Source organism: Lissotriton helveticus, chromosome 8, assembly GCF_964261635.1.
Source record: "Lissotriton helveticus chromosome 8, aLisHel1.1, whole genome shotgun sequence".
NCBI classification, from domain to species: domain Eukaryota; kingdom Metazoa; phylum Chordata; class Amphibia; order Caudata; family Salamandridae; genus Lissotriton; species Lissotriton helveticus.
Genome location: NC_136069.1, coordinates 1151107517 through 1151135262, shown reverse-complemented (window position 1 = coordinate 1151135262; position 27746 = coordinate 1151107517). Strand labels below are relative to the sequence as shown.

Sequence of the window (27746 nt, the reverse complement as noted above, 5' to 3'; positions counted from 1 at the left end):
ATTTAAAAATAAATATGCCAGCTAATTGTGGAACTTATGTACTTCAATAAAAAAAAATTCAAAGTACAGCACAGCACCGGTCTGCCATCATGGAACAGTAAAATAAATAACATAGTATGAGGAATACCGTTTCACGATGGTGGCATGGTTTTGCAGCTTGTAGCAGTGAGGCCCGGCACTCTGCACAAGAAAGTTGCAGTCCAGTACCAATGGCACTTGCTGGTACTCTCTCTACTCAATTACCATAGTCAGGATTTGCAGGTGAGCTGCAGGGGGTCTGTTAGACCTGGCACCATTGGCGTGAGTCTCCCTTCCATTTTTTGCTGTTGCCTCCTGTGTTTTTGCTATGATTTTGCTGGTCTAGATGCTTTGGGCACTGTGTCACTGCTATTCAGTGCCACAGTGCAAGTGCTCCCTATTGTAAATTGTTGTAATGGATTAGTGACTCAATTATTGGTGTATTTGATTTACTTGTCAGACCCTAGTACAGTGCACCATGTGTGCCCAGGGCCTGTATATCAAACGCTACTAGTGGGCTTGCAGCACTGATTGTGCCAACCACAGAAGCAGCTTGTAAAGTGTGTCTCAGGCCTGCCATTGCAGAGCCTGTGTGCAGTCCAGTACCGCCATGTTGACTTGGTAAGTACACCCACTTACCAGTCCCTAAACCTTCCCTTTTCTACATGTTAGCCATCCCAAGGTAGGCCCTAGGGCAGGGTGCATTGTATGTTAAAGGCTGGACATGCCCTGATGTGTGTGGCATGTCCTGAGAGTGAATTACAGCCTATTTGTTTTTCACTATTGCAAGGCTACCTGTCCCCAAAGGCCGGAATGGGCAGTTTGATTATAACATCTTATAATCCTAACTGACCCAGGGAACATGGTAGAAAAACAAATTTAGCATGCGTGAACTCGGAATGATAAAATACATCTTTTAGCATAGTTGGTTTTAACATTCTGTGTTTGAAAATACCACTTTTAGAAAGTAGGTATTTTCTGACCTATCCACCCAGCCTGCCTCTGCTAGGTTGTGTATTACATGTCTGGTTTGTGAGTGACAGGAGTGCTTGGGCGCCAGCAGTCTGACGATTCAGGGCTGGACTGAATAGGACCTTGGCTGCATAGACAGTGGGGGGAGGAGATTTCCTTTCAGTGCCCCAGCCTTCATAGAATAGAGAGTAGGGGGAGGAGATTTCCTTTCAGCTACCTGGACCAGGTCTGCTTTCAACAATGCTGTCTCCACCTCCTGCCAGGAAGCTGCACAGAGCTGGTTCTGGCTGGGTACAGGCACCCTTTGCCCTCAGAGGACAAAGGATGTACTAGTATAAATATTGGGGCCCAGACCCCAAGACTTTAGATCACTTCTGGGAATCAAGACAAACCTTTGCCAAGGAGAAAAACCAAGTACGCTGAAGGAGGAGACCGCCCCAGTGCTGTTTGGGGTTGGCCTGCAGTGGTTACTTTATTGCCAAAGAAAGGAGAAAAGGGACGTGTGTACTTTTGCAATCTTGAAGAAGAATCTCCAAGGGCTTGAAGTGTGCTTGCCGCCTGCCTGAAGTCTCAGGGATACAAGACTTCACCACCAGCTCCCCTGAATTCCCTTGCTGGGAATTCTACCTGCAGAGAGGTGCCTACTGTTGCTTGGACCCTCGGAGAAGACTGCGTGTCGCTGGGGGCTGGAAGCGCGACGCAACGAAGAGAAGTGTGTCGCCACCGCAGCAGTTGCCATTGCATCGCTGAAGAAGCGTGCTGCAGCTGTTCGCCGTCGCATAACCGGAGAAGAGCGTCGCAGGGCCTGTGGCAGCTCAGAAATTACCGAGTTCGCCGCACGGCCTTCGGGCGTGCCCACATCGCATCCAACATGGTCGCATTGCATCAAGACGCCATTTTGTCGCATTGCACTAGATCGCCCATCGCATCGAAGCGCCATCTTGTCGCATCGTCACCGGGCCGCAGTAAGAAATGACGCCTCAATTCCCCACACAGTAAGGAAGCGAGCCTCAACTCCCCTGCGCAGCAGTAAGGAACTGACGCATCCACTCCCCTGAGTGTAAGGAACGGTGCATCAACTTCCCTGCGACCCTTTTGTTTGTTTGCATGACGCATCTAAGGTACTTTGAGGGTAAAGTGTTGCATTTACTATCTACATTAAACTAAGCTATTTTCTAACATTTTAAAGTCTATTTTTAATGACAGTATTGTGGATTTTTGTCGTTTGGTCTTGTGTTAAGTCTAATAAAGATTACTTATTTTTCTAAACTGGTGTGGTGTCCATTTGTAGTGTTTTCACTGTATCACTGTATGTGTTCATAAATGCTTTACACACTGCCTTTGAGATAAGCCTGTCTGCTCGTGCCAAACTACCAAGGGGGTGAGCAGGGGTTATTTTAGAAGTGTAGCTCATTACCCTGACTAGAAGCAAGGGTCCCTATTTGGACAAAGGTACCTACCTCCGCCAACTAGAGACGCCCAGTTCTAATAGGGTCGAACTCAAGGAAATATCTCCTGACGTTGGACTTCTCTGGATGCAGAGTAACACAAAGTAAGCAGGCAAAATATTGTTTCTCAGACTAACTGACATCCTGAAAACCATAGGTTGTCTACTAGGCAAAGCCAAACATTGTCGAAAAAGTCCCTGGCTGATGAGGACTAATCCAATGACCAGTTTCATGTATGCTGTTCTGAAGGGCTGAACGAATATGTGGGAAACACGCTGTCTGATGGAATACTGAAGTGGGCTTTCCTAAATTCAATTTTACAGAGCAAGACTATATATATATATTTTTTTTAGAAAACCGAAGGCTGTTGAGACAGCTAAAACTGTTTTTTTGGTTAGGTCTAAAACCCACAGAAAGGAAGCACATGGAGCAGCAGCACAGGGGGTCCTTGGGTCATATGCATAAGACCTACAGCACTGGCTAAGAGCTTCACAATTTTCTCTGACAGTCTTGGACAAAATGTGTTACTGCAGGGCCCGTGCAAGCTTTCTTCAAAGACATGACGCAAGAGTGGCACTTTGCAGCACTATTTAACATCTCAGTTAGATACACGAACAAGCAGTATTTCAGATTTTGTAGGAGTGTAGGGAACAACACTGGGGTGTATGAGTGCAAGCTTGACTCACATAGGTAGCAAGATTTCCACACGCAAAACAGGTACAGCACCAGGCAGGAGTACATGCTTCCCTTGTACCCACAGAACTCATACTGAGTTGGTCAGAAACGATGCAAGCATCCCTCGCATGCACCGAACATGGACCCTATCTGCAACAGCAGTTCAAGCTAGAGTGTAAATACACACACACTGTGCATTATTTGGCAGCAGTGTAAGTTACCCTCACAAGCATCACAGACCCAAGATAGTCATCAGCTAAGATATCCTCTCACAAAACACGGGTATCACAAAGGCAGCAGCATCTAAGCGAGTTTCAGACATTGAATACCCAGAATAAAGTACAGAGGTGGGTGAGCCACTGAAGGCTCAAGTCAGATGTGAGACTCTGATTCAGCTCCAGGTCCACATGATCCCAAAATGAGGTGAGCTTTCTTGTGGCTTTTGCGTACTACCCACACTCGAAAGTCATGCACCATGAACAAAAGACAAAGCATTGAGCTTTGATGTCAAACAGGAGTGAGAAAGGGATACCAACTAGAACCCGAATTACACAAGGTGAAACCAGAAAACCAGTGACCAATCCTGGCTTGGCCATATGACCAAATTGTGTAGTTCTAGGCAATTATTTTAATTTATCGGGCTTTTTAATCTTTTTAATAAACCTTGAAATATGTGAGGGTGTGTGCTATACAGAAATCTCTTGAGTTTGGCTTAATGGACTATAATGTTGCTCCCTGCACAATAGGATTATAGTTCAGATATAGGGTGCAGATAAAAATGGATTTGCCTCTTAGGTCACTAATGGTATTGTAGTCAAAGTGTGGGGGTGAGGCCATGATTGTTTCTAGGTTCATGTCAAAGAAATATACCTTTGTAAATTTTGAAGACCCTATCATATTTTCACATATGTGTAGAACGATTTCCATGCCAAATATTCCTATTGCACAGCTTGTGCCTGGGCTCTTAGAGCCAAGACGGGCTCTTACTGCAAAGACAGACCGTTAACTCTGCTCTCCCTGTTACTTTGCAGGTATGCCCACCTCTACTCAGTACTGTGCATAACAGTTATTCAATTCCCTCTCTCTCAATATTGCTCCTGGGAGCAAAAGTTTGTTTTCTGAGATTCCGGCCAGTTTCCACTGGTCTCAAAAGGATAACTATTCCTACTTCTGGAATAAGGAAAAATTGTGCATTAGAAACTCCAAGAAGCTGTGTACTGTTACCAGTGCATTTTTGATAGCATAAAATGAAACAAACACTGCTCAAATAATTCACTTACCGAGTTCCACCACTCAGTCTTAAGTAAGCAATGTTCTACCATTGTCTGCCCTCCACCCATAAGGCTGACCACAGCGATTACTGTGACTGTCTTGTCTTCAGAAGCTACCCAGAAGCATGAGCATAACTTCTTCTTTGACCTCTGGTGGCATCAGGCAGCCAGGGATGAATGGCACAGAGTGCATTTGCAAAAGTGAGCATACGCACTGTGCAGCCATTCGGTGAGGGACTCAGGCGGAGCTAACAACAAGCTCCCATGGCCCTATTAGGGAGCAGTGCTGGAACAATTTAGAGACAGGTGGTGTTGCCATCAATGTAACATCACTGAACTCATAGGGATTCTAAAAAATCTAAGCATCACACACAGAACAAGTGTTGCAAATGAGCCACGCCCATTCAGCAGGAGATTGGCAAGGGGGTAATATATAGCCGGTGTTGAAGTTAGGGACACACAGTCACAATTATATTACTAAAACATGGTGTGGTAGCGGCTGTCATTTACATACAAAACCAAAGGTGATGATGGACAGAGTGTTGAACATTGCAAGCACTCACCCCCAGTCAACTGATCTAGTTTGAATCCATCATAATTCTTTAGCTCACTCCGCCACCCCTTTTGGTTTTGCTTTGTTCGCCCTAGGTTGGCAGGGTATGCCCAGTCGTGGGTACCTTGCTCACTTTGCCACGTGATTCAAGCTATCCTGGCTGATGACGGCTGATTAGCCAGAAACAGGTCCCAGGATGCTTGTTTCCGGTCCAGGGAAGACATGGCTTGGCAGTTTGGGCTGGACTGTTCCCATGAGGCACAGGGTCAGACTGATGTGCATATGGCCATCTCTGAACTGGGGTGGTGGAGTGAGCTAAAGAAAGATGATGGATTAAACCCAGATCAGTTGACTGGGGGTGAGTGCTTGCTTTGTTCAGCACTCCATCCATCATCCCCTTTGGTTTTGCGTCATTTACATACAGCACATTTTTCATTGAAATTACCACAAATTAGCACAGACATACAATTTTACTGATAAAGATATATAGCGCACAAACGATGTGTGGGAATTGGATTTCAGCAAATATTTGTGATTTGTGCATCACCAAGTAAAGTGTCTTGATTTGTTTTGACCCTATTAAAGTCTTTGTTTCCATCACACTATTGATTAAGAAAAAAGAAATCTTAATTTGTGTTTTCCTGTTTATTTATTTTCAACTAGGTACAGTTCATTTATAGGTATTTAAATGTTGATGTGCGTCGAAGCAAACCGCATCCTACAGCCTAGCCGTTAACACCAGCAAAGTTTTCACATAGTTCACTTTACAAAATCTTCACACTTTGCAGTAAGTGAAAGAAAAGTAAACACTAGTCTTTATTTCAAAAGAATAAGGAGCATTTTGTAAGAAGACTAGGTTGACATTGGACATCTGTCTTCAAAGAAACAGCAAATGTTACACAAAACAAATAAACTTAAAGTCCTGTTTAATGCTCCTTCGCAACTCCACCATGGTTATTTAGGAGCCCTCAGTGCACAAGCGGCTGTTGTGGTTGGGGCCCCTCCCAGCACTGGTCCCCGCTGCATTGTAACAGCTGCACCACTGGTAGCTTCGCCCCTTCCAAAGAGAAAACGTTAAATGGAAGGCAAAACTTACCTGGTGGTTGTAACATAATGTATGCCTTAGACCCAACAGTATGACTTTCAAGTTTACAGACAAACTTAATTCCATAATGTTCTCTTTGTACAGCTGCGATGTCGAGGATCAGGGTTTGCACTTTTGTACCATCTGCTGAAACGGATGAGCTGTGGAAGAAATGAAGTAACTTTTAGGAACTTGTGGTCTAGAGATTAATTATTTGCATTTTAAATGTTTCATTTAGGAAAAACTATATAATGCTATAGAAAGCCCTTACCATGCTGTAAAGTATGATAGATATATATATATTTATTTACTATTTATGTTTTTGATGAGTGTGCACCTGGTCAGTTCAAACACCGGAGGGCCACAGATGGGCAGGTTAACTAGCACACTTAAATTATATTTAGACAGGGGGCAGGCTCAATGAATGTGCGTTACAGGAAAGCACAGGTAGATGGTCCCTTATGGTAAGAATTAAGACAAGCAACATGCCTTATGAACCCAATGAACGCTGAACAATGCAAAAAGTATGCTACATGGATGCAAATACAGAGGAACACAAAGGTTTCTTTGGGCACTCCTCAAAACAAGGAAGGTGAGACCCACCAATCTGTTAAAGGGTCCCATCCCTTCTGAACACATAATCCACACCCATCGCCCAGCTAGATGATCCTCACCCACTATAATTCCAGAACACACACTCACTTGTCTTTGAGCTTATTCAAAGATGAGCAGGTGGAGGTGGTCTCCACAGGTAACACTAATCCATAAGCCAACCTGGAGTTTCCACTTCTCAGCAAGATACCAAGTGAAGGTGGAAGGGGAAAAAATGGCGGCTGGTTGAAATGCCGGTCGGGAGCTCCGTGCTCTCCAGGGGCATATATTTATAAAATAGTACAATTTAGACACATAAAAAAATATACGTCACCAGAAACCAACAGATTATCATTTCAAACTATGTGCGGCTTTGCCTGATGCGGATTTCCTTGGAAGCCGTCCCGGGTCCTGGCGTGGAGGGAGCAAAGCGGTGTGACTGTGATCGATGTAGCATCCGCTTGGGAGTGGGTGGAGGCAGCCTTAGGACGTCGGGACCGTGGAGAAAATAGCAGATTGACCTGACCAGCCGGAGTGTGGGCGGAGGTAGTTGTGGTCTGTCTGAGCTGCCAGAAAATTGCAGCTCGAGTGTTCTTTCGCGGCAGGAACATGGCTGTTCTCTATAGGAGAACAACAAGAGCACAGAGCGATTTGGAGCCCCAACAGGTGCTGATAGCAGCTGAGGCTACAAAAATTGATTAGGGGGTCTAATGGTATGCATGAATGCAGGGGTGCACTGTGTGGGGGCCAAAGTGAAAGGCAGGACACTGAGGCTTAACCCCTAAGCAGTGGTAGGGGCAGTGGCAAGGCAAGAGGAGATAGGTTCCCCCCTGAAAACTTAAAAAACCAAGAGAAAAACTGGTTTGACCATAGGGGGATAAGCTATTGTCTAAGGAATAGGAAACTAACGGTCAATAACCAGCCGGAGCCAGTAAAAAGAAACACAGCACTGAATCCCGTAATGGTAAAACAAAAAAGGGAAACCCACAAACTCAAACCAAACACCAAGCTGCACCCGCCAAACACCGCAAAACCAAATGACAGGCCCGAGAGTAAAAGTCACACCCTCCCTAAGTTCCTTTTTTAAGATACAGACCCGGCAGGATACATCTAATCAACTGTTAACTGAACAAAAAGGAAGCCCTATCATTTTAATCCTGAGAGAAGAGAAATTAAAGGGCAAAAGAAAAATAACCAAAAATAGATATCAAGTCTTAGCAACAAAAGTTCCAGGAGAAGAAACTGTTTCAGATGGATCACCCCACATAACCCAAGCACAAAGCTCACAAGCTAAAGTGGTACATCCAGGTAACAGTATGGGAGTTCCAGATACCGAAGGAGCACAAATAACGATGGAGAAATGGGTTAAGTCACTAATGATAGCGATGAGGGCGAATGTTGCCGCATCTCAAAGGAACCAGACAAAGATACAGGAGACTTGTGGTTCTCTAGAGTCCAAAATGAATATCTTAATAAAGCAGGGTGCCACAGTCGAACAGCTCTATAAATGGAAGTGGGGGCAAATCAATTAGAAATTCAAACTTTGAAGACAAATGATAAGGACCTCAGGGAGAAGATTGAATCTGTGGAAAACCATGCGAGAAGAAATAACATGAGGATCCTGAATATACCGGAGGGATTGGAAGGGGAGGATGTCAAGGGCTTACTTGATACAGCTACTACAGGAATGCCTCCCAGGGATAAAAACAAAAGACCTAGCTGAGGATCTACAGAGGGTCCACCGAGACCTCTTTAGAAAAGGAAAACAGAGAAAAAAATCCCAGGAGAATTCAGTTAAATTTAAGACATATTCATTAAAAGAAAAAATATTAAATGAGGCTTTAAAAGCCGGTTCTTACAATAAAGATGACTGGGTTTTCAAAATCCAATCCGACATTTCCAAGGCTACTCAGGATAGGCAATGGGAGCTAGGGCAGCATATGCAGGAGTTAAGATCCTAGGGGGCAACATTCCAAATGCGCTTCCCGGCCAACTTAAGAATCATGTGGAGAAATGAGATGCGCAGGAAGTGGCATCACTCATAGAACAGATGAAAAATATCAACAGTAAAAAACTTATAAGTCTGGAGAGCAGTGAGCTCAAAAGAGCAAAATGTGTCGCCCAGAGGAGAAGAAGGGGAGGTTTTTCCCAGGCAGGCTGGGGGGGATAAGAAATGGGTCTAAGACACAAAACCAGTTTTAAAAAAAGCATTCATGGGGTGAGGGAGCATAAGGGGAGTAAAGAAAAAAGCAAGTCTGATTTGTGCATATTTGTGGAGAATTAGACCAATAGATTGACGGAGCAATCTCTGCTTTGACCCAAAAAAGGTCAATGTCAATTAAGATACTCTCATGTAATGTTAATGGCCTCAGAGTTAGAAATAGAAGGCAGAAATTATGGAGTATTTGAAAACGGTAAATAGTGACATCATAATATTGCAGTAAACTCATTTTTGAAAGAAGAATGGGCAGATATACTCAAGAAACAAAAATGCGTGGATGGATACATTTACACTCAACAAGAATGTTGTATTAAGGGAGTCACAATGTTATTTAAAAAATCAGTCAAAGCAAGGATAGAGACAATAAAAACAGACAAAAAAGGGAGATGGGCCGCTATAAAGGTTAGAATACATAATAAAGTATACACAGTGACAGGATATTATGGCCCTAATGTGGACGATACCTCCCCCCTACAAGCCCTGTATACACATTTATTGGAATTTCCAACACTAGTTATACTGGGCGGAGATTTCAATTTAATTATCACTGGGGCTTGCTGAAAGTATGGGGGGCCTCCCACTGTCGTTTCTAGGGCCCTCCAATATATTAAAAATAAAAATTCTCCCAAAGTTTATGTATATCTTTAACACGGTCCCCTTAGAATTTAGAAAAGAATGGTTCACTAAATTACAAGGGGAGTTGAGCAGCTTTATAAAGGCTTCAAAAGGAGTTAGAATAGCAGGGAAAAAGCTTTGATGAAAAAAAGAACAAGGAGGGATAGCGAGTTCTTATCTACTTGGATATTATAGAGCTTTCCAACTTAAAAACATGATAGTATTATTAAAAGAATACGATACCTACCCAATATTTTCACAAGCAATGACATACGTAGAAGGTAGTCACTATCTATATAAATTTAGACACCCAAAGTACTTCAAAAAGATAAAGCTAAAGGTATATGGTCAGCAGCTAAAATATGGTATCAAGAAAGAAGAATATTAAAAATTCCATATTATAGCGTCTTTGCGCCAATATGGGCTTCCCCAGGAACTCCAGAGTGTCTGAAAGACATTCTGGCTATCCCACTGGAAAAAGAAGGCATAAAGAAATGGGGACAAATATTGGAAGGAAATGTGTTATTGGAATGGGATCAACTTTTAAATATTACTAAAGGTTCATTGGCAAAATTCAAATATTACCAATTAACAAGCTGAACAAAATCCCTTGAGGGGAATGAAACAAGAAACAAAGAACTGGAATGGAACATACAAGGAAATGAGATATTAAAAAAAGAAGTTTCAATTTGGTATTGGTCATTAATAGCAGCGTGGGAAGACTCTTTTACTCTGCCAACGGAGATTTGGGGGTAGAAGCTGCCATCGCTGGATGCACAGAATCTATGTTTATGTATTGATATACTATTAAATCCACCTATCTCAGAAAAATAATTTGTTCACCATACATGGAGCATACTGGATGCTGAAAATACTCTCCAAATTAAATAAACAAAAAACTAAAAGGTGCCCTAAGTGCAGAGAAGAGATTGTGGACAATATACACATATTTTAGCAGTGCCCCCAACTCCACGGTTTTTGTAATGAAGTGGGTAAGAGCATCACTGAGGTACTGGGCTAAGTAATAGAGGTAAACACAGATTTAGTCATATTCGGGGTTAAATTGCATAATGATGGTTTATTACCCATTCTAAGTAACAAGCATAAAAACCTTTTGTTTGTACTAATTCGATTAGCTAGATGTCAGATATGTATTAAATTGACTTTTCCAGATCCACCAGCTCAGTACGAGTGGCGAACCTTTATTCAAAGGGGAAATAAACTACATTGGGGCGGGAGGCGAAGTAAAAGAACAAACAGATTTTTGGGACTTGCATTGTTGGCGATGGATGGCGATCTCTCTGCGCTAAAAAGAATGGTAGTAAAAGGGGGTCCCTCCAGAGGAGTTGGATCACTACATATCCCCACGAAAATAATGTATGGATCCTGGATGGTTCAGATAGATATCGGGACCACCGCCCACCCCCCCCCGACAGATCCTACTCCCTATTATATTTCACAATGTGGACAAAAATAAATACCCAGAGAAGGGAATGATCCTCAAAAAGACGATCCCACTATCTCAGGCCAGTCCCAACTGAAAAAGGTGTCCAGAGATGTAGATATGGAAGAGCCTGCAGCTCTAGTGGAAGGCGAATGCTTCATTTTTAATCTGTGGGTGCAATTTTGTTTCTCAATAAGTGAGTACTGAGTTGTTGGTCAATGTCCTTCCATATGGACTGGGAACAGTCCTTGCGCATTTATGCTACTAGTGTTCCCAGTCCATATGGAAGGACATCAACCAATGAAGCTCCTTCCCCTACCAAATGAGCCCCCTTTAAAAAATATATACATGGAATGGCTTCATCAGCAACAGTACCCATTTCATCTCCATTCTATTTTTGATGATCTCGGTCAGGGACTCTGTGGGGATGGGGATGTCAGATATGCAATAAAACACATGCAGTAGTTCACCATTCTCAGAGGAACCCTCCATCAAGAACTTGGCAAAGACAAAGGTGAAGTTAAAGAATAGACATTTTAACTGAGAGTGTAGAGGGTTGGGTGAGGTCATGCAGCTAAAGTCTCAGACTAGCTGAACAAATTTTATGGTTATACTCTTGTTTCATCATCGTATGGATCAGAATAACATCTTTCTCATGGAGGACATAGTGGGCGTTCAACCCGATACCTATGAACAGCCTTCTGTAACATGTTTGGCATTCATGAGCCAAAGCTGAGTTGAAGAGGAGTGTGGATGCAAAAAAAGTGTTAATGTTGCAGGCGCCATTGTGGAGTTATAGCTGGTAGTACCATATTTTGAGATCTAGATTAGAGAACCACTGCGACCTACTGAAGCCTGTTAGACTCATGTAATTTGGGTGTGGGTGTCCCTCACCATTTCAGGGATAAAAAAAAGGTCTGCACACACACATGTAAGACCACGCACTTGCACATGCATGAATCTGATTTCAGAGGAAAACACATCTATACATTTGTAACAAGCATTTGCAATGCAATAGGTCTCGCAATTGCGAGATTGAGCTATTGGCATTGTAAATGACAAGGCCTTTTATTTGTGTTTAAAAACCCTGCAATAATAAAAGGCATTGTCATTTACAATACCAATAGGTCAAAGGTTCTAAAATGCAAGACCTATTGGATTGCCAGTGCTTGTTGTTTACATGCGCCCCACGCTGAATTTTCACATGAATAGAAGCCATGCCCCTTTCTTTAGACGAGCTGTGGCTAAATAAAGGTCCGCGGCCGCTATTAAAGTGAAAGCAGTATGGGGGCGCTTTTACCAAAAAAAGTACTTGTTTGTCAAGTTGACAAACATGCTTTTCTTTGTAAAAGCGCCCCATGAAAGCCTGCATGGTGCGCTGAATAAGCTGAATGTTGCAGGAAAGCATGTAATGCCTGCAGTAGGAGAAACCATTAAAGAAAATAGTGCTTACAGAGTAAATAAGGAGTACAGTGTAAAAACCGAAGTAAAAGGGCCAGTTCTCATGGGAGGTCACAACTGAAGACAAGGCAGTACTAAAGGGGGGGCTAAAAAGCCTATTAAAGAATCAGAAGACCGTATTTACAAAGGACAATGACACAAGCCAATAACAAATATGGACGGAGAGTGGACGGGGCTTCAAGTCCATACTCCAATACAGCATGGCGCTCAGAGAAGCTCATGCGCTGCCCAGGCTCAACCTAAAAAGGGACCAATGCCTGGGTTTTTTTGCATTCATTTCACATTCATTGTGTGTATATGTCTCTGTGCACACTACATCTTAACCACAACAAACAAGGTGATGGACAGAGGATCCCTACAGAAGAGAGCACAAGCAACCCTAGACTGGTTTCAGCCTGTTTGGGCCTCATCAGAAGGTTGCAGCTTGAATCCTATGCAGAGACATGGATCCCATACCACTGGAACAAGCTGCATCCTGACTGAATAGGTCTAATCAGGCCTAATCCCTTCTTTGGTTACTTGTGTTCTGGTTCAGTGAGGTCACATTCACCAATTGAGGGTGGACTATTCCTATTTGAGTAGGATCAAGGTGGATTTGCATGAGGCTAGGTCTAATCTGAGGTATCATGGGAGATGAATGATGTTTTGGGATGAGGGCTTGAGTAATTACCAGTGGCATTCTTCATTGTGAACACCCAACATATTAGATGTGCCCATTCATACAGTGATATACATTTTAAGAAACTTACATGTGTAATTATGTAACTTCACACACTAGCATTACTAATTGGATAAACAGTACAGAAACATCCTAGTGAAGCAACTGAACAAGACGGCAACAATGTATTCCTGAAAGGAACATTGAACACCAAACAGAAACAAGACACCCCGGCAGGCAATAAGGCAGATTCAAACTAAATACACATGCAGGCATAAGTAATAGCTTCCTCTAGTAAAGCAATTTTTCTGTGACCAGAAGCCAAACAGCCTAGATGCTTGAAAAGGGAAATAAATATCATAGATGAGGAACCAAATGAGGAGTAGCAGACTGGTTTATTATGTGTTGGAGCAAGAGGGTCAACTTTTTTAACCTGCCCTGTTGCGGCATAGGATAGTCAGCAAGGAATATCAACCTTGTGTGATACCTCACTCACATTTTTTGATATTTTAGAATCTGGCTTTGGCCTTGTACTTGTGCTCTTTGCATCGGTTACCTCAGACCACAACAGCTGAGCGATAGTCCAGAGGGAGGATAAGACTCAGAATTCCATACAGATGCAAAAGTGTTCAGTCACCCACAGCAAGCCCTGCAATCCAGTCTCTAATGATCTGCCGTAACCCTGCTTCTAAATAAAAAATAAATCTAAGGGTTTCCCATATTAGTCACTCAGGACATCTGGTGTTTCTGACCGCTGCACCAGCTAAGGCCCACAGGTTTTTACTAAACTTGCCACTTTGGTACATAAACTGTATACATACACAGGTTTTTATGCTGCTATAAGAAGTGTAGGCATAAGGTGTCAGGGTTAGGGAAACCCTTTTCCACTAGGAACTTAATATGTGCTTTTAGAACATTTTTCATCAAAAACTGCCAGAAGAATTGACCGGAAACCGGGACCTACCTATGAGCCGATCCGCCCAAGGTGCATTGCTGGTAGGCCTGACTTTGCTGTAGCTCCTAATATGCTCGTCTCTGCAGCAGCAAATTCTGTTCAGTGGGATCTCTTAGCATCGGTATCCGCCTCATGGAGGCTTCTTCACTACAGCTTGCAGCTTCGTCCTTCTGGAGGTTTTCGACTTCCAAAATGTTGTTTGAGTCCAAAGGTAAAAATCTTCACAGGCAAAAGGTTACCCACTGGCAATGTCGACCTCCTCAGCCTGAAAATCTGGCTTTTCCCACTTGGACGGTCTTCCCACCATTTGTGACGGCTTCACTGAGTCTTGTTCAGCGTTCCCCAGTCAAACGACGATGGCTCCTCTTTCTCCTCAGCTCCAGCATACTGCTTGCCCTGCTCAACTCTACTTTCTCTCACAATTACTTCTTAGTCCGAAGGCAAGCTAGAACTAGGTCCAATCTCCCCGTGTATCCGGACTGCACTCCATTGCGATTGGCCTTAACCTTTGAATTCAGGTCAGTCTTGAGCGACCAGAACCCCGCGATTAGAGCTTTGATCTTTTAAATTATTTTTTTCACTTAAAACAAAAGAAAATTATAACTCCAGGTCTACTGATTGGATTAATTTTGTTCTGGTGTCATTTTATTTATGAACAATTTCTCTAGTTCAGTCTAGTGTCACATTTTTACTTCATTACTGTTTTTACTTAACTAGTTTTTATTAGCATTTCTGTGATATACAATACAAGATATAGTAACAACCCTAGCACGCAGCAGCATACAATCGATGGGGTACATTCCCCTTTCCGATTATTGAAATACAACCCTCTAGATCAACCTGCGGGTCCTGGGGGATACAATACATATCACTTATGTAACAGACTAAAAAATCAAATAAACAATAGACACAAATATTTCCCCCTTCACACACTACCTCCCCCGGCCTCTTGTGCTTGATCATATACACAGATTGCCCTTCTGGAGGGCTCGTAAGCTAGCAAAATGAGCCCCACTATGTATTGTCATGGCTATTGAGTGGAGCCTTGTCCCACCTCCTTCCTCAGTGCAGGCTAAGTCCCTGCCCCACAATTCCTTAGTCATCTGCATTAGTATTTTACCCCTGGCCCTCACAAGTCTCCCCACTTGGGTGAGCAGCAGTCGGGGTCTCCATCAGGTTATATATCATAGTGCCCCAGGAAATCAAGTCATCCGCTACTTTCTCATCTTGTCAGAACTCTATTATATGGGCCTCCTCTGCCCCCGCCCAATCTCGGGCTCAGCCATCTGATATCCAAAGTTAAGCCCAGCAGCACAAATTTCCTACGGAGCTTCCCATTCTTACTTTTGGGTAGTAGACACAGAAGGCATTGCTTGATCCCAAGGGGGAGCACCCAGCCCGTGGGTCCTTGGAGCTGTTCAAACACCACCTCCCTGAATTTCTTAACAAGGGGACAGGTCCAGACTATATAGAATAAATCCGCAGGTTTACTTCTTCAGTGCACACAATCCGGGTCTCTAGTGGGATATATGGCATGTAACTGTTTGGAGGAGAGGTATGCAGTGTGAATAATATTAAATTGAATGAGCTTAAATCATGTATTAATTGATCACATGCACACACCCATGTATCCTAGTCCACGACAGTGATAGTTTCCTTGCTAAACTGTTGCCAGGACTTCTCCAGTTTCAAGGGTGGGGCGGTCTATTAGACCCCAGTGCACGGTATATGCATGTAATTTAATGTAAATAAAACTTGTAGAGCGCAACAAATGCTCAAAAGCGTCTTGGCGCTATAGAAATCTGATAACTGGTGCAACAGAAGGGGAGAAATTCTGCTGTGGGCGAGAATTAAAAAAGCTAATATTATCCAGCTTCCACAAATTGCCAGGTTTTTATGCCCTTTCTGAAATTGCTCAATGAGGGTGCTGTTTTTAGGGCAAGAGGCAGTTGGTTCCAGAGCATTGCTGTGGTCCTAAAGCAACTTCTGCCTCCCCATGTGGCCTTCTTAGCTGGAGGAACCATCATGTTGGTCGCCAGGCCTGAACGTAGAGTTCTTGCTGGCGTATACCATCTCAATTTGTTTTTGAACTGGTCTGCTCCCAGTCCGTGCAAGGATTTAAACGCCAAGCAGAGGGCCTTGAATTTGCTTCTTTGTCTGACAGGCAGCCAACGTAGTCTTCTGATGGCTTCCCTTGCTGATTCATTTTTGGGGATCTTAAAGATGAAGCGGGCTGCCGCTTTCTGTAAAATCGGAAGTCGTTTAACGAGACCCGTAGCAAGTGAAAGATAAAGACTATTACAATAGTCAATTCGTGTAAGGACCATCGCTAGAGTTACTTCTATTAGCAGTTCAGCATAGGACGCCCTATGGAGCACTCCTCGATCTGTTCTCTCCCACAGTCAGCACATTAATCGGACCAGAGACTCTATTGCTGGGCATCATGAGTGTCCTCAAAGCTGTATCACTGTATGTGCCCACAAGTAAAGTATTTTCCAAATTGTCTCCCTAATTGAACCAATGAACATCCTGCAGCAGCTAGGCTGCAAGATAGTACAATTTAAGGTCCAGGAACTCCATCCCTCCTTTGTACCATTCTAATTTAAGTGTGGGCACAGCTTCCCTGCCCACAGTAGTTCTACCAGGAGCTGATCTAATTCTCGGAATACTGCATTAAGTATTCCGTACAGTGTGCCCTGCAGTGCGTAGAGACAGTGGGGTAGCACCACCATTTTTATCAAAGCTATTTTCCCCATCAGGGACAGCTCCAAGGTGTTTCAGAACTTAATAGAGGGAAGGAGGAAGCATGGCACTGCTGTACACTGTGCGCAATTTGTAGCCCAAGGTATCGTATGCGATCTGCTCACCAGGACAGCCCCGCCATTTGCAGTTAATTAACATCCACTCCTTTAGCTGGCCTACGGGGAACAGTGCCGATTTTGATTGGTTGACATGGAGCCTCGAGAGATCCCCAAATTCCCTCAAGACATATAGATGGATCTGGGTTGAAGTAGCCATCTGACACTGATATATCATTGCGTCATTGGCATATAGCAACACAACATGGCCTACCTGTATCCCCCAGCCATGTAATATCTGACGCAAGCAGCAAGAAACAGGCTCCATTGCCATGGTGAGCAGCAGCGGGGAAAGGATAGCCTTGTCGCATACCTCTCTGCAATAGAAACTCTTCGGAGACATAGTTCCCAGTTGCATTCATGCCATTGGTTGCATGTTTAATTGTTTAACCCAGGCAACATATTTGGGTCCACTCCCATTTTCTCCAATACATGCTGTACATACCTTCAGCACACCGAGTCAAAGGCCGGCTTTATGTCTAGCAAGGCTAAAGCGCATCGATCGTGGTCTAGACAGGGGCATGGAGGTCGTAGGCCAGCTGCCGCAGATTACATATGGTATTCCTATGTGGAATGAACACTGACTGAACGGTATGGACCATGTTCAGGAGAGACCGAAGCAGGCATGGCTGAGTATTTTTTTGATCTACATTTTACATGGAAAAGGGTTGATAGAAGCGTGCCCAGTGGGTCTTTCACTGGCTTTGGCACCAAGATGACCTGGGCCTTTGGCAGGGAGCCCGGAAACCCTCCCCAACATGGCTCCCAGAAAGGCTTTCAATAGCATATCAGCCAGTGTCTCAGGGAAAACATTGTACAGTTCTACTGGCAGCCCCCCACCCGCGGAGCCTTAGCTGTCTTGAGGGAGTCAACTGAAAGGAGTATCTCCTATCTTGTTAGTGGCATTTCTAGATGAGTCTGTTACTCCCAATCTAGACACTCCAGTGCCTCTAAGTAGGTTGTGACTGATGGTCCATGGGGCTCAAGAGGGGATGTGTACACCCCCTGGAGGTGTTCCGCAAGCCCCTCGTTGATAGCTTGCTGGGCATATACCTCTCTACTTCTCCAGTCCCTGATTGCCAATATGTGTTGCATGTACTGGTCCTGCTTTATCACCCTGGCAAACATGCTCCCTGCTTTGCCACCTTCCCTATGGAAGTGACACCTGTATGAGAGTCTTATGTGGTTCCACAATATTTCCCACAAGGAGTAAACCTCTTTCCGAGCTCTGCCCCACTCCTGGAAAAAACCCTGATTGTGCAGGAGGGCTGACTCCAGTGCAGCCAATTTGTCTTCCTGTATGGTCAAGTCTCGCCATCATCTTCTGGATACCCATAGAAGTAGCCATACACACTCCCCTGATCACCTCCTTCATCACATCTCATTTCATCACTCTACTTAGGGTGCTCTTGTAATTATAGGCAAAATAATCCAGTAGGGCATCAACAATCACACCTCTGTCGATCGGGTCTGTTAGGTCCTCTGCCCTCATCTGCCACAGCAGCACCCGGGACCTGGGTCTAGCCAAGGAGGAGGTCGACAGCAGGGGTGAGTACTCCTGGAGATACCTTGCCAAGTAGGCCATCTCAGTCACTCTCAGTGCTGCATCCATTTGTATTAAGAGATAATCTAACCTGCTGTACATGTTAGCTAGCGGTGTGTAAGAAGAGTATGTGCATATCCATTGGTGTTGGGCCTGCCAAATGTAGATTAACCCTATACTCGCCATCACCTTGTTGAGAGCCTCAGTCATGGTTGGTTTTGTAGTTGTACCCTAGTTATCAAAAGGAGGGATTAGTTAATGGGCTTTTGCTAGGTCCAGCGTACATGCCCTAGATACAGTGAAACAAAGTAGAGTATGCAGTTCCTAGGTGAAATATTCTTCACCAACAGGGGGCCGAGCCTGGAAATGTCTGGCACGATAATTAAAACAGGGGTCAGTGGGAGGGGAATTCCCCCTCTCGGAACTAGGGCTCTCACACACCCAGCAAGCTAGGTGTCATGCTTCATCATATGAGCCTGCTCCTCATTGGGCTGGCGCTGCAATGACCAACGGGCACCCTTAAAGGGGCTCTTTGCCGGAGATCTTTTGTTCCTTGCCGTAAGGGTGCATGGGTGTGAGGGGGCCTAGTCCAATGTAGATGTGTGTAGTGTGGTTTAAAGTAGGTTAAGGATTCCTCTTGTAAACTTTATTCTAACGGGTACCTCACCTAAATAAAATACTGTGGGAGGAGTAGTATGTTTTGTGTTCTATGCAATAAAAATACCTATTCTACTCCCAGATGGTCAGGTTTTGAACCCTGCCTTGGGGGAGAGCTGTCTACTTGAAACAGAGTTAAAGTCGTCAGCTATTATTGTCTTAGCGGACAGAAATCGTCGTGCCACTGTCACCACTTTTCCAAAGTATTCCCCACAATCAGTGTTGGGAGCATAACCGTTAATAACATAAACCTCATGTGTGTCCAAGGTCCCTTACAGTATAACATACCTCCCTTCTGGGTCAACACATACCTGCACCTTCTAGAAGGGGACCCCAGGGGCTATCCATATAAGGGCCCCTCGCACAAATCCAGAATAAGCTGTGGCATACACCTGTCCCCTCCACTCATATGTGGGTCTCCTGCAAAAATATGATTGAAACCCCGTACCTTTTCAAATAGGCATGCATTCTGCACTTTCTTTTAGGCCTATTGAGTCTCCTAATGTTCCATGTGAGGAACTTGTACTTGTAGGGATCAGGGCCCTCCCACTGGCCCTAGGTTTTCCTTGTGTAATACTGAAGAGTCATCCAGCATAAGTACCCCCCACAAACACATCAACAGGACATGACATTTCCTCCTAACAACCCCAATGACCCCTCCTCCCCCAGGCAGAATACACAGGACACCTTTCGGCACAACCATCGGCCCAAAGGGCATCACTCACCACCCCACCCCCCACCCCCCTCAGCTTCACAACTAGTGCATACTAAGGAACACTCGTAGTGTATTCAAAGGCCAATGAATCGTGTCTCCTTTAGGCTGCAAGACCAATACAAGTTCTCATCAAACCACTAGAGGACGGGCCCTCACCCATCTCCCACTGCAGAGCACCAAAAATCATACCCTTGGACAATACTCAGCAGACAATGACCTCATCAACCTGGTGGCCATCAATCTTGCCAAACCCCGGAAGGGGGACCATTCCACTAAGGCACAAATAACATTATGAATTTGTGCATCCCTACAACATGAGTTCTAGTTGAGATCACCCCCTCTCCACTTCAGGTTCCACTGACCATGTCATGAGTGATGTCATATGTGATGTCATCAGCAGTGCATTGCAGGCGCACGAGTTATAGTTAGCTGAACTAACTATAACTGGGGAATTTCAATGGTTCTGTACAAGTGAAATGTCCAGCTAACTATAACGCCCCTGAAACCTATGTTTTTTTCAGTGATGGTGCAGGCCGTGCCCCTTTTTACACCTCTATGGAGTAGCGCTTACTGGAGATACCTAGTGGGCTAATTTGCCCCTAGGGACCCTCAGGATTCAAGGGGACTTAATCTCCCAACTTAAAACAGACACAGGGCGTGTTTACACAGTGGGGAAGGGAGGGGACGGGGCCTCAGGAGACATGTGCAAACACGCCCTGTGGCGCGTTTTAAATTTCGGAAATAATTCCCCTTCAATCCTGAGGGGCCCTGGGGGCTAACTAGCCCACCAGGGGCTTCCAGTAACCGCCTCTGCGCTGCGTTGCAGAGAGGGGGTCCAGGCCGTGCCCCTTTTTACACCTCTGTGCAACGCGGCTCTGTAGCGCATACTGGAAATATCCAGTGGGCTAGTTGGACCCTAGGGACCCTCAGGATTCAAGGGGACTTAATCTCCAAAATTAAAACGGCCACAGGGTGCGTCTACGCAGTGGTGAAGGGAGGGGATGGAGCCTGAGGTGACGTGTGCAAACACGCCCTGTGGCGTGTTTTAAGTTGGGGAAATAGTTCCCCTTCAATCCTCAGGGTCCCTGGGGGCCAACTAGCCCACCAGGTGCTTCCAGTAAGCGCTACTGCACTGCGTTGCAGAGAGGTGGTCCAGGCCGTGCCCCTTTTTACACCTCTGTGCAACGCAGCTCTGTGGTGCTTACTGGAGATACCTAGTGGGCTAGTTGGACCATAGGGAGGGACCTTCAGGATTCAAGGGAACTTAATCTCCCAACTTAAAATGGCCACAGGGCGTGTTTGCACACATGTCACCTCAGGCCCCGCCCCCTCCCTTCACCACTGTGAAAACGCGCCCGTGGCGCCTTTTAAGTTGGGGGATTAAGTACCCTTGAATCGTGAGGGTCCAATAGCTACCTCCATTAGGCGCCACAGTGCTGCGTTTCAGAGAGGTATAAAAAGGGGCATGGCCTCAGAACACCTCTCTGCAACGCAGCCCCCTGGTACATACTGGAGGTTCCTGGTGGGCTAGTTGGCCCCCAGGGACTCCCAGTATTCAAGAGGAATTCGTTCCCCATCTGCAAATGCACCAGAGGGCACATTTGCAGAGCTCTGAAAGGAGGGGGCATGGCCTCTGGCGCGATGCCGGTTTTTATTTATTTATTTATTTAAGCTTCTTTTTCTAACTTATTGGCCCTGGGGACCCCTTCCCCCAGGGCCTGCCCCCTAATTTTTTATATATTTTTTTTAATTTGGAAGTGGGCCGCGTGGCCCCCATCCCAAGAACTTAATCGGCCCCGGGGACCCCATCCCCCGGGGCATGGCTTTTTTTTTATTTCATTATTTTAGAGGGGGCTGTGTTGTCCCCCTCCTCAGGCCACTTATGGCCCGGGATCCCATCTCCCGGGCCGGCCTTTGTTTTTTTATAACAATTCTTTTTTTGGGGGGGAAGGGGGGCCACGTGGCCCCCCTCCCGGGCCATGTGTAGCCCCGGGATACCATTGCCCGGGCTGGCCCTCTCTGTTGGGGACCGTGGGGGGTTCCCAATCCCCACCACGGTCCCTCCAGCTCCCCGCGTCCCTCGGGAGCCGGCATTGCTTTTCCACATGGGGAGGTGCTAAGATGCAGATCCCCGTGTGGAAACACAATTTGCTTTGCATTTTGAAAGAGAGAACAGGTTTCCCTGCTCTCTCTTTCAAAATCCAAACCAAATTTGCTATGGCAGGGCGGGAGCCGTGAGGGTCCCGCCCTGCCATAGCAAACTACAATGTCCCAGGGGTGGGCACCCCAGGACACTGCGGGAGCCGGCCCTGGGGGGTGGCGGTCCCCAGGGCTATGAAAAGGCTCCACGAGGGGGGCCGCGTGGCCCCCCTCCCACAATTTACAAAGCCCCAGGGGTGGTGGTCCCCGGGGCTGGGGGGTACGTCACAGACCTCCCAATGTTATTATTTAGAGCCCCGGGGAGGTGGCGGTCCCCGGGGCGTGTGGGGGGGCTTGAGCCCCCCACACACATGTTATTTTTTCTTATAAAGGGAAAATTAAGCCCCAGGGGGTGGTGGTCCCCGGGCTTGGGGGGCCTTTGAGCCCCCCCACCCATGTCTTTTTTAAGCCCCGGGGGTGGCGGTCCCCTGGGCTGGGGGTGCTGTGAGCCCCCGCACATACATTTTTAAAGCCCCAGGGGGTAGCGGTCCCCGGGGCTGGGGGGCCCCTTTGGGCCCCCAATCCATACTAATATTGCACCCGGGATTTGGCCCCCCCGGGAGCTGAATATTAACGAAGCACGCATAGTTTTTTTCCCCCTTTTTTCGGCAGGATCCGTGCAACCTGCGCGGATTTTGCTGATTTAAAAAAAAAACTATTTTTGGGACCCCCTAAACAGGTTTAGGGGGTCAGGGTGTTTCTACTCTGCCCCCTTTTTGCATTTTGCGCACTTGTTTTCCTGATTTCTTGTGCCTCGTTCTACCAAGGCACAATATGGCTGCCAACACTTCTTGGTTTGGAGTGTTGACAGCCAATTAGCATACAGCTCGTGATCTGGAGGGTGCGGGCAGGGTGTGCACAGGGTGCGTGGATCACCACAGCCATAGATATCTTTATTCCTTAATTTCTCACAAACTACTGAACGGATTTACACCATTTTTAAAAAGGTCGCTTTCTGGGCCAAGCAGTACCTTTTTGACACATTTGGTGTAATTCCGCTCAGCAGTTTTTGCTATAACAGTGTCTGAAGTTTACTATGGGAAAATGATTTTTTCACCACAATTTTTTTAATTTTTCAGGAACTACTGAATGGATTTACACCATTTTTAAAAAAAAGGGCGCCTTATGAACCAAGGGCTACCTGTTTGCAAAATTTGGTGTAAGTCCGTTCAGCAGTTACGGCTGTAGCTGTGTCTAAAATTTCCTATGGGAAATAACATGGGGAAAACACATTTTGGGATCCCTTTTTTTCTCGGCCCCTGCTAGACGAATCACACCCAAACTTTTAGGATAGAAGCGGACTGGAGCGCCCCACGAGTTTTGAAAAGTTCGCGAAGATTCGTCAATTGGCGCCAAAGATATTGGGAATAGAATGTTGCGGATTGCCCATAGAAAATAGGTCCTAACTATAACTACCTACTGGGAACCGCCAGTAGGTAATATATATATATTGCTGCAGTTTAGGAAGTTCAGACGTTTCTGAACCTCTGCCCCTTAATCATGTGGGAGTGTCTCCAATAATTAAGCGAGGCGCTTTAAAAGTGGACAGTGAATTCCTTTTCGAGTAAGACGGCATCTGAGGAAGGCTATTAGGCTGAAATGCATCATGCCGATCGATTGTGTGCACTGAAAATAAAGAGAACGCATTAAACCTTACCTGCGTGGGCTGACTTCCTCTCTGGAAAAGGGAAGGTTATATATATATATATATATATATATATATATATATATATAGTGCAGAGCCTCTATACGATAATTGACCATAAACAAGGGTTAGAAGCATGCAAATATTATCTGGCTAGTAGACACATAAGATTCCGTGAACACACACAGATGCTTTTGCAGATGATGGAATATTGTTTGAGCAATAATATCTTTTTGTTCAATGGGATATTATACCGTCAGATAAAAGGCTCAGCAATGGGCTTGTGTTTCTCGCCTAGTTTTGCCAACTTGTTTTTGGGAAAATGGCAGGAGAACATTCGTGCTGATCCCAAGTTGCAAAAGGATTTTGTCAATGTATCGATGTGGCTACGATACATTGACGATTTATTTATTGTCTGGAAGGGTTCTATTGACGAGGCTACCATCTTTATCGACAAATTGAACAAAAATTATTGTAACATTGTACTGACTGGAACTATGAGCAAGACAGAAATTGAATATTTGGATGTCAAAATGGTAATCACTGACAACAAGGTACAGACTGTCTTACACCGCAAAGCCACGGCAGGGAACAGCATCCTACATGCCCTCAGCAGTCATCCGGATAATCTTAAATGGTCCATTCCGTATGGTGAACTGCTGAGGGCTAAACGTAACTGCAACACTGAGCACGCATATAAACTGGAAAGTGAGGTCATTGTGGACAGCTTCAAAGAAAGAGGCTATCCCAAATGGGTATTGAAAACAGCACTCAACAGAGTCAACAACATTGAGAGACAACAAACCCTGAGGGAGAATACCCCGGTTAGTGAATCTAAAGAGGAGACTACTAGATTGGTAATGACGTATAGTTCAGATGCCCAGGCCATTAAAAAGATCTTGGTAAAAAACTGGGGGATTCTGAAGTCCGACAATGTAATTGGCGACATCATCTCAGACAGGCCGAGCATTACGTACCGACGCAGTCACAACATGAGAAACATGCTGGTACATAATGATATCACCGCCTATCCTATCACGACTGTGCAGGGCCTCAAGCGTTTTTTCCCTTGTGGTCATTGCAAAGCCTGTGCTAACAGCAGAAGCCACAGTGAGGTGGAGTATAATGGAATAACTAAGAAAATTACTCAATTCTTGTCATGCAGTTCCACTTTTGTGATATATGCCATTTTTTGCACTTCTAACAAGTTGTACATTGGCAGTACCACATGCATGGACTAGAAACGCATTCTCGAACACATTAGGGCCATTTCGAACTTTGACCCTAAATACCCAGTAGCACGCCATTTTTCCAATCTTAAAGATCTAAGCTATATTATCCTTGAGCAGATTGTTAAAAATCCGAGAGGAGGCAATAGGGTCCTGTTGTTAAGGCAGAGGGAATCCAAACTGATCATTGAGTTTTCCAGCAAAGATCCCGGGGGGCTCAATCAAGACGAGGAATTGGCAGTGCACTTGAAAGAATAAGATGTTTTTACCTAGATGTTCTCATCTTCTTTGATGTCCTTAACATTAGCCCTTGTTGTTTATTGACCCTAGAATGTATATTCTGATATAGCATCTTATCAGCTTGTTAGTGGTAAGGTGTTAGTTTTAAAGTAACTTTGTGTCTTGTTTATTAATTTTAGGAATGGCTAAGAGAGGCCCAAGGGATCTTCACTCACTCTGCACGGGCAGTTCTCCCTCTTCCCTATTCCGTACACGAGCACTTGGGTTTGCTGCACTTTCTCAGCATGTCTGTTACTATGGGCAATTCATCAGAAACTGTTCAGTCATAAATTGCTGTTTATTTTGGTACCCCTACAATGCAATATACATGAATTTACAGGTACTTGCCTAGTATTAAGTGGTTGATAGGCATTAATGCCACTGTGCTTGTAAATGAAATTAAATGATTACGCACTTGTATAGCGCACGACTACCCGTAGGCATCTCGGCGCTTGTACGAATACCGCCGAGGAACCCTTCCTGGACTTTCCCTGTGAGGAGCCCACTCCTGAGCCCCCCCAAGGTGAAGTCAGGCTTCCTCAGCGTTGTTGGGGCCGTTGTAGAGATTAAGCAAGCTATTGCCCAGAGGTGCAGAGTGGGGCTCATGATTAGAATAGGCACCGAGGCGAGAATTATCAGGTCCGAGGAAATTGAGTCCGAGACCCGCCGAGGCGGGAGTTGGACCCTGGTCCCGGCCAGACATCTGCATCAGGGTCTGCCGCTCTAACCATTGAGCCACACTTCTCTACTGATCGATAATTCGTAGGCACTTGCCTAGGATTGGTATATGTTATTTGTTTACTTATTTTTTTAGTCAATGGTGTTTCATCCCTAATTTAATATATAGAGGATTCTTGAATGCTATTGTGAGCCTGTTTTCAATATTGAAACTTTATTTAGTCCCGACAACGGTGCATACGCTATTTGCGTAAGAACCTACTGGGAGATGTTAACGTGCTGACGTACAGTCACGTAAAACTGTGACACGGAACGGAGGTGATTTAACCTTGATTGTTTCTTCTCTTTTTGTCATAATTTTTTCATCATATTATTAAAATGTAATGCGCGACTATATGTATAACCATGCTGATCTGGTATGTCAAATTTCAGGCATTTACAAATTGATGAAAATGAAATTTGTATATCGAAGTACTGACTTCTAAGATGTAATGAGTATTCTATATTGATTTATTTCCTTACAAAGTGACATGTTTGTAAGTTTCTGACATTAATTTTGTAAGGGTACGGCCAGTCCTATGTCTATGATGATTGTCGATACGGTACAAATGTAATGGTGGGAGTGCCTGTTATTTCACGTGATCAAGCCACTGTGTGTGGCGAAACGCGTTGTGAAGTAAACAACCTTTTCAACTCCATTCTTGCTGTGGCTTTACTTTCCTGAGAGCGTGATTATTCGTTTCTACAGTAAAGGTATATATATATATATATATATATATATATATATATATATATATATATATATATATATATATATATACATGCACACACACACACGCACACACACACGCACACACACACACACACACACACACACACCCACACACACACACACACACCCCTCCAACAAGGCTCAGTGTGGCTAGCCAGCATCCATACTGTCACTCATGGTATCAGGCACTAGCCAGATTGCCAGATTTGCGAGTAAGCACTGCTTTCCGATGACTCTGTCGTGGCAGGCCTCAGGGTTCCATGTGGGTAAACCAGAAACCCTTACCCTTCACTCGACTCTGGTCCCCCTCTCACCACCAGGGGACTGAGTATTTTTATTCCTGCTAGAATGCCTGACTGGTCGGTTACTGCCCAAGCCCCCCACCCCCCGTCTGGGTGATCCAGAGACTCATTTCTGGCCCAATGTATCCAGCTAATCCATGATTTCCTGTGGGGGATTCGTAAAAATTAACTCTGCCCTCGTTCTGTATTCTGAGCTTTGCAGGGATCATCAAGCTATACTGTATATTCCAATCTCTTAGCCATTCATTAATGGGCAGGAAGTTCTTGCTCAGTTTGTGAACCCTGCATGTGCAGTCTAGATATATGAATATTTGTTTGTCTTATATCTAGGGCGCTAAGAGTATGCTCATACTGCTGTATAACGCCCCAGTCGATTATTAAAAAGGCAGGCTATGATTGCTCTGAGCAATGCCCCCAGACTGTGGAGCCACCGCCAGTGCCCTGTGGGCCTTTTCGATTGTGAAAAACTTGAAGGCGCTGGGGTGTGAGCGTGTTGATGATGCAATCATCCAGAAATAGCTGTGCTGAGGGGCTCGCCCTCTGCTCGCTATGTGAAGCCCACTAAGTGTATACTGGATCGCTCTTCAGCGTCCTCCAGGTACTCCTCCATGTACGTAGCACTGCATTTGAGAGTGGCCACCATGGCCCTTTAGCGACTTACCCTCCTTCTTTCAAACATCAACATCATTCTCTACAGCCGCAGTTCGGTCTGCCATCTTTCGTAGGTCCATACGTTGACAATTCATTCCAACAGCCAGTAGGCCCATCTTTCCCCTCCAGTGCCACTAGGGAACCCTGAATGCAGCCATGGGAGCCATTCCCCTGGGTCTCATTATTCTGCTCTAGCCCACGATCCAATGGTGGTGCTTCAGGTCGCGAGACCGAGTATTGGTCGGTTTTATT

At 45.1% G+C, this 27746-nt stretch overlaps 1 protein-coding gene across 1 annotated transcript in view; it reads right to left on the bottom strand.

The window, feature by feature from the left end:
* The window catches only part of LOC144773175 (interleukin-1 receptor type 1-like), a 319985-nt gene that overhangs the window by 34946 nt on the left and 257293 nt on the right, over nucleotides 1-27746 (bottom strand). The window contains exon 7 of the mRNA XM_078658048.1: nucleotides 6034-6182. Within this exon, the coding sequence (XP_078514174.1) occupies nucleotides 6034-6182 (149 nt within the window). The remainder of the gene's footprint in view (nucleotides 1-6033; nucleotides 6183-27746) is intronic.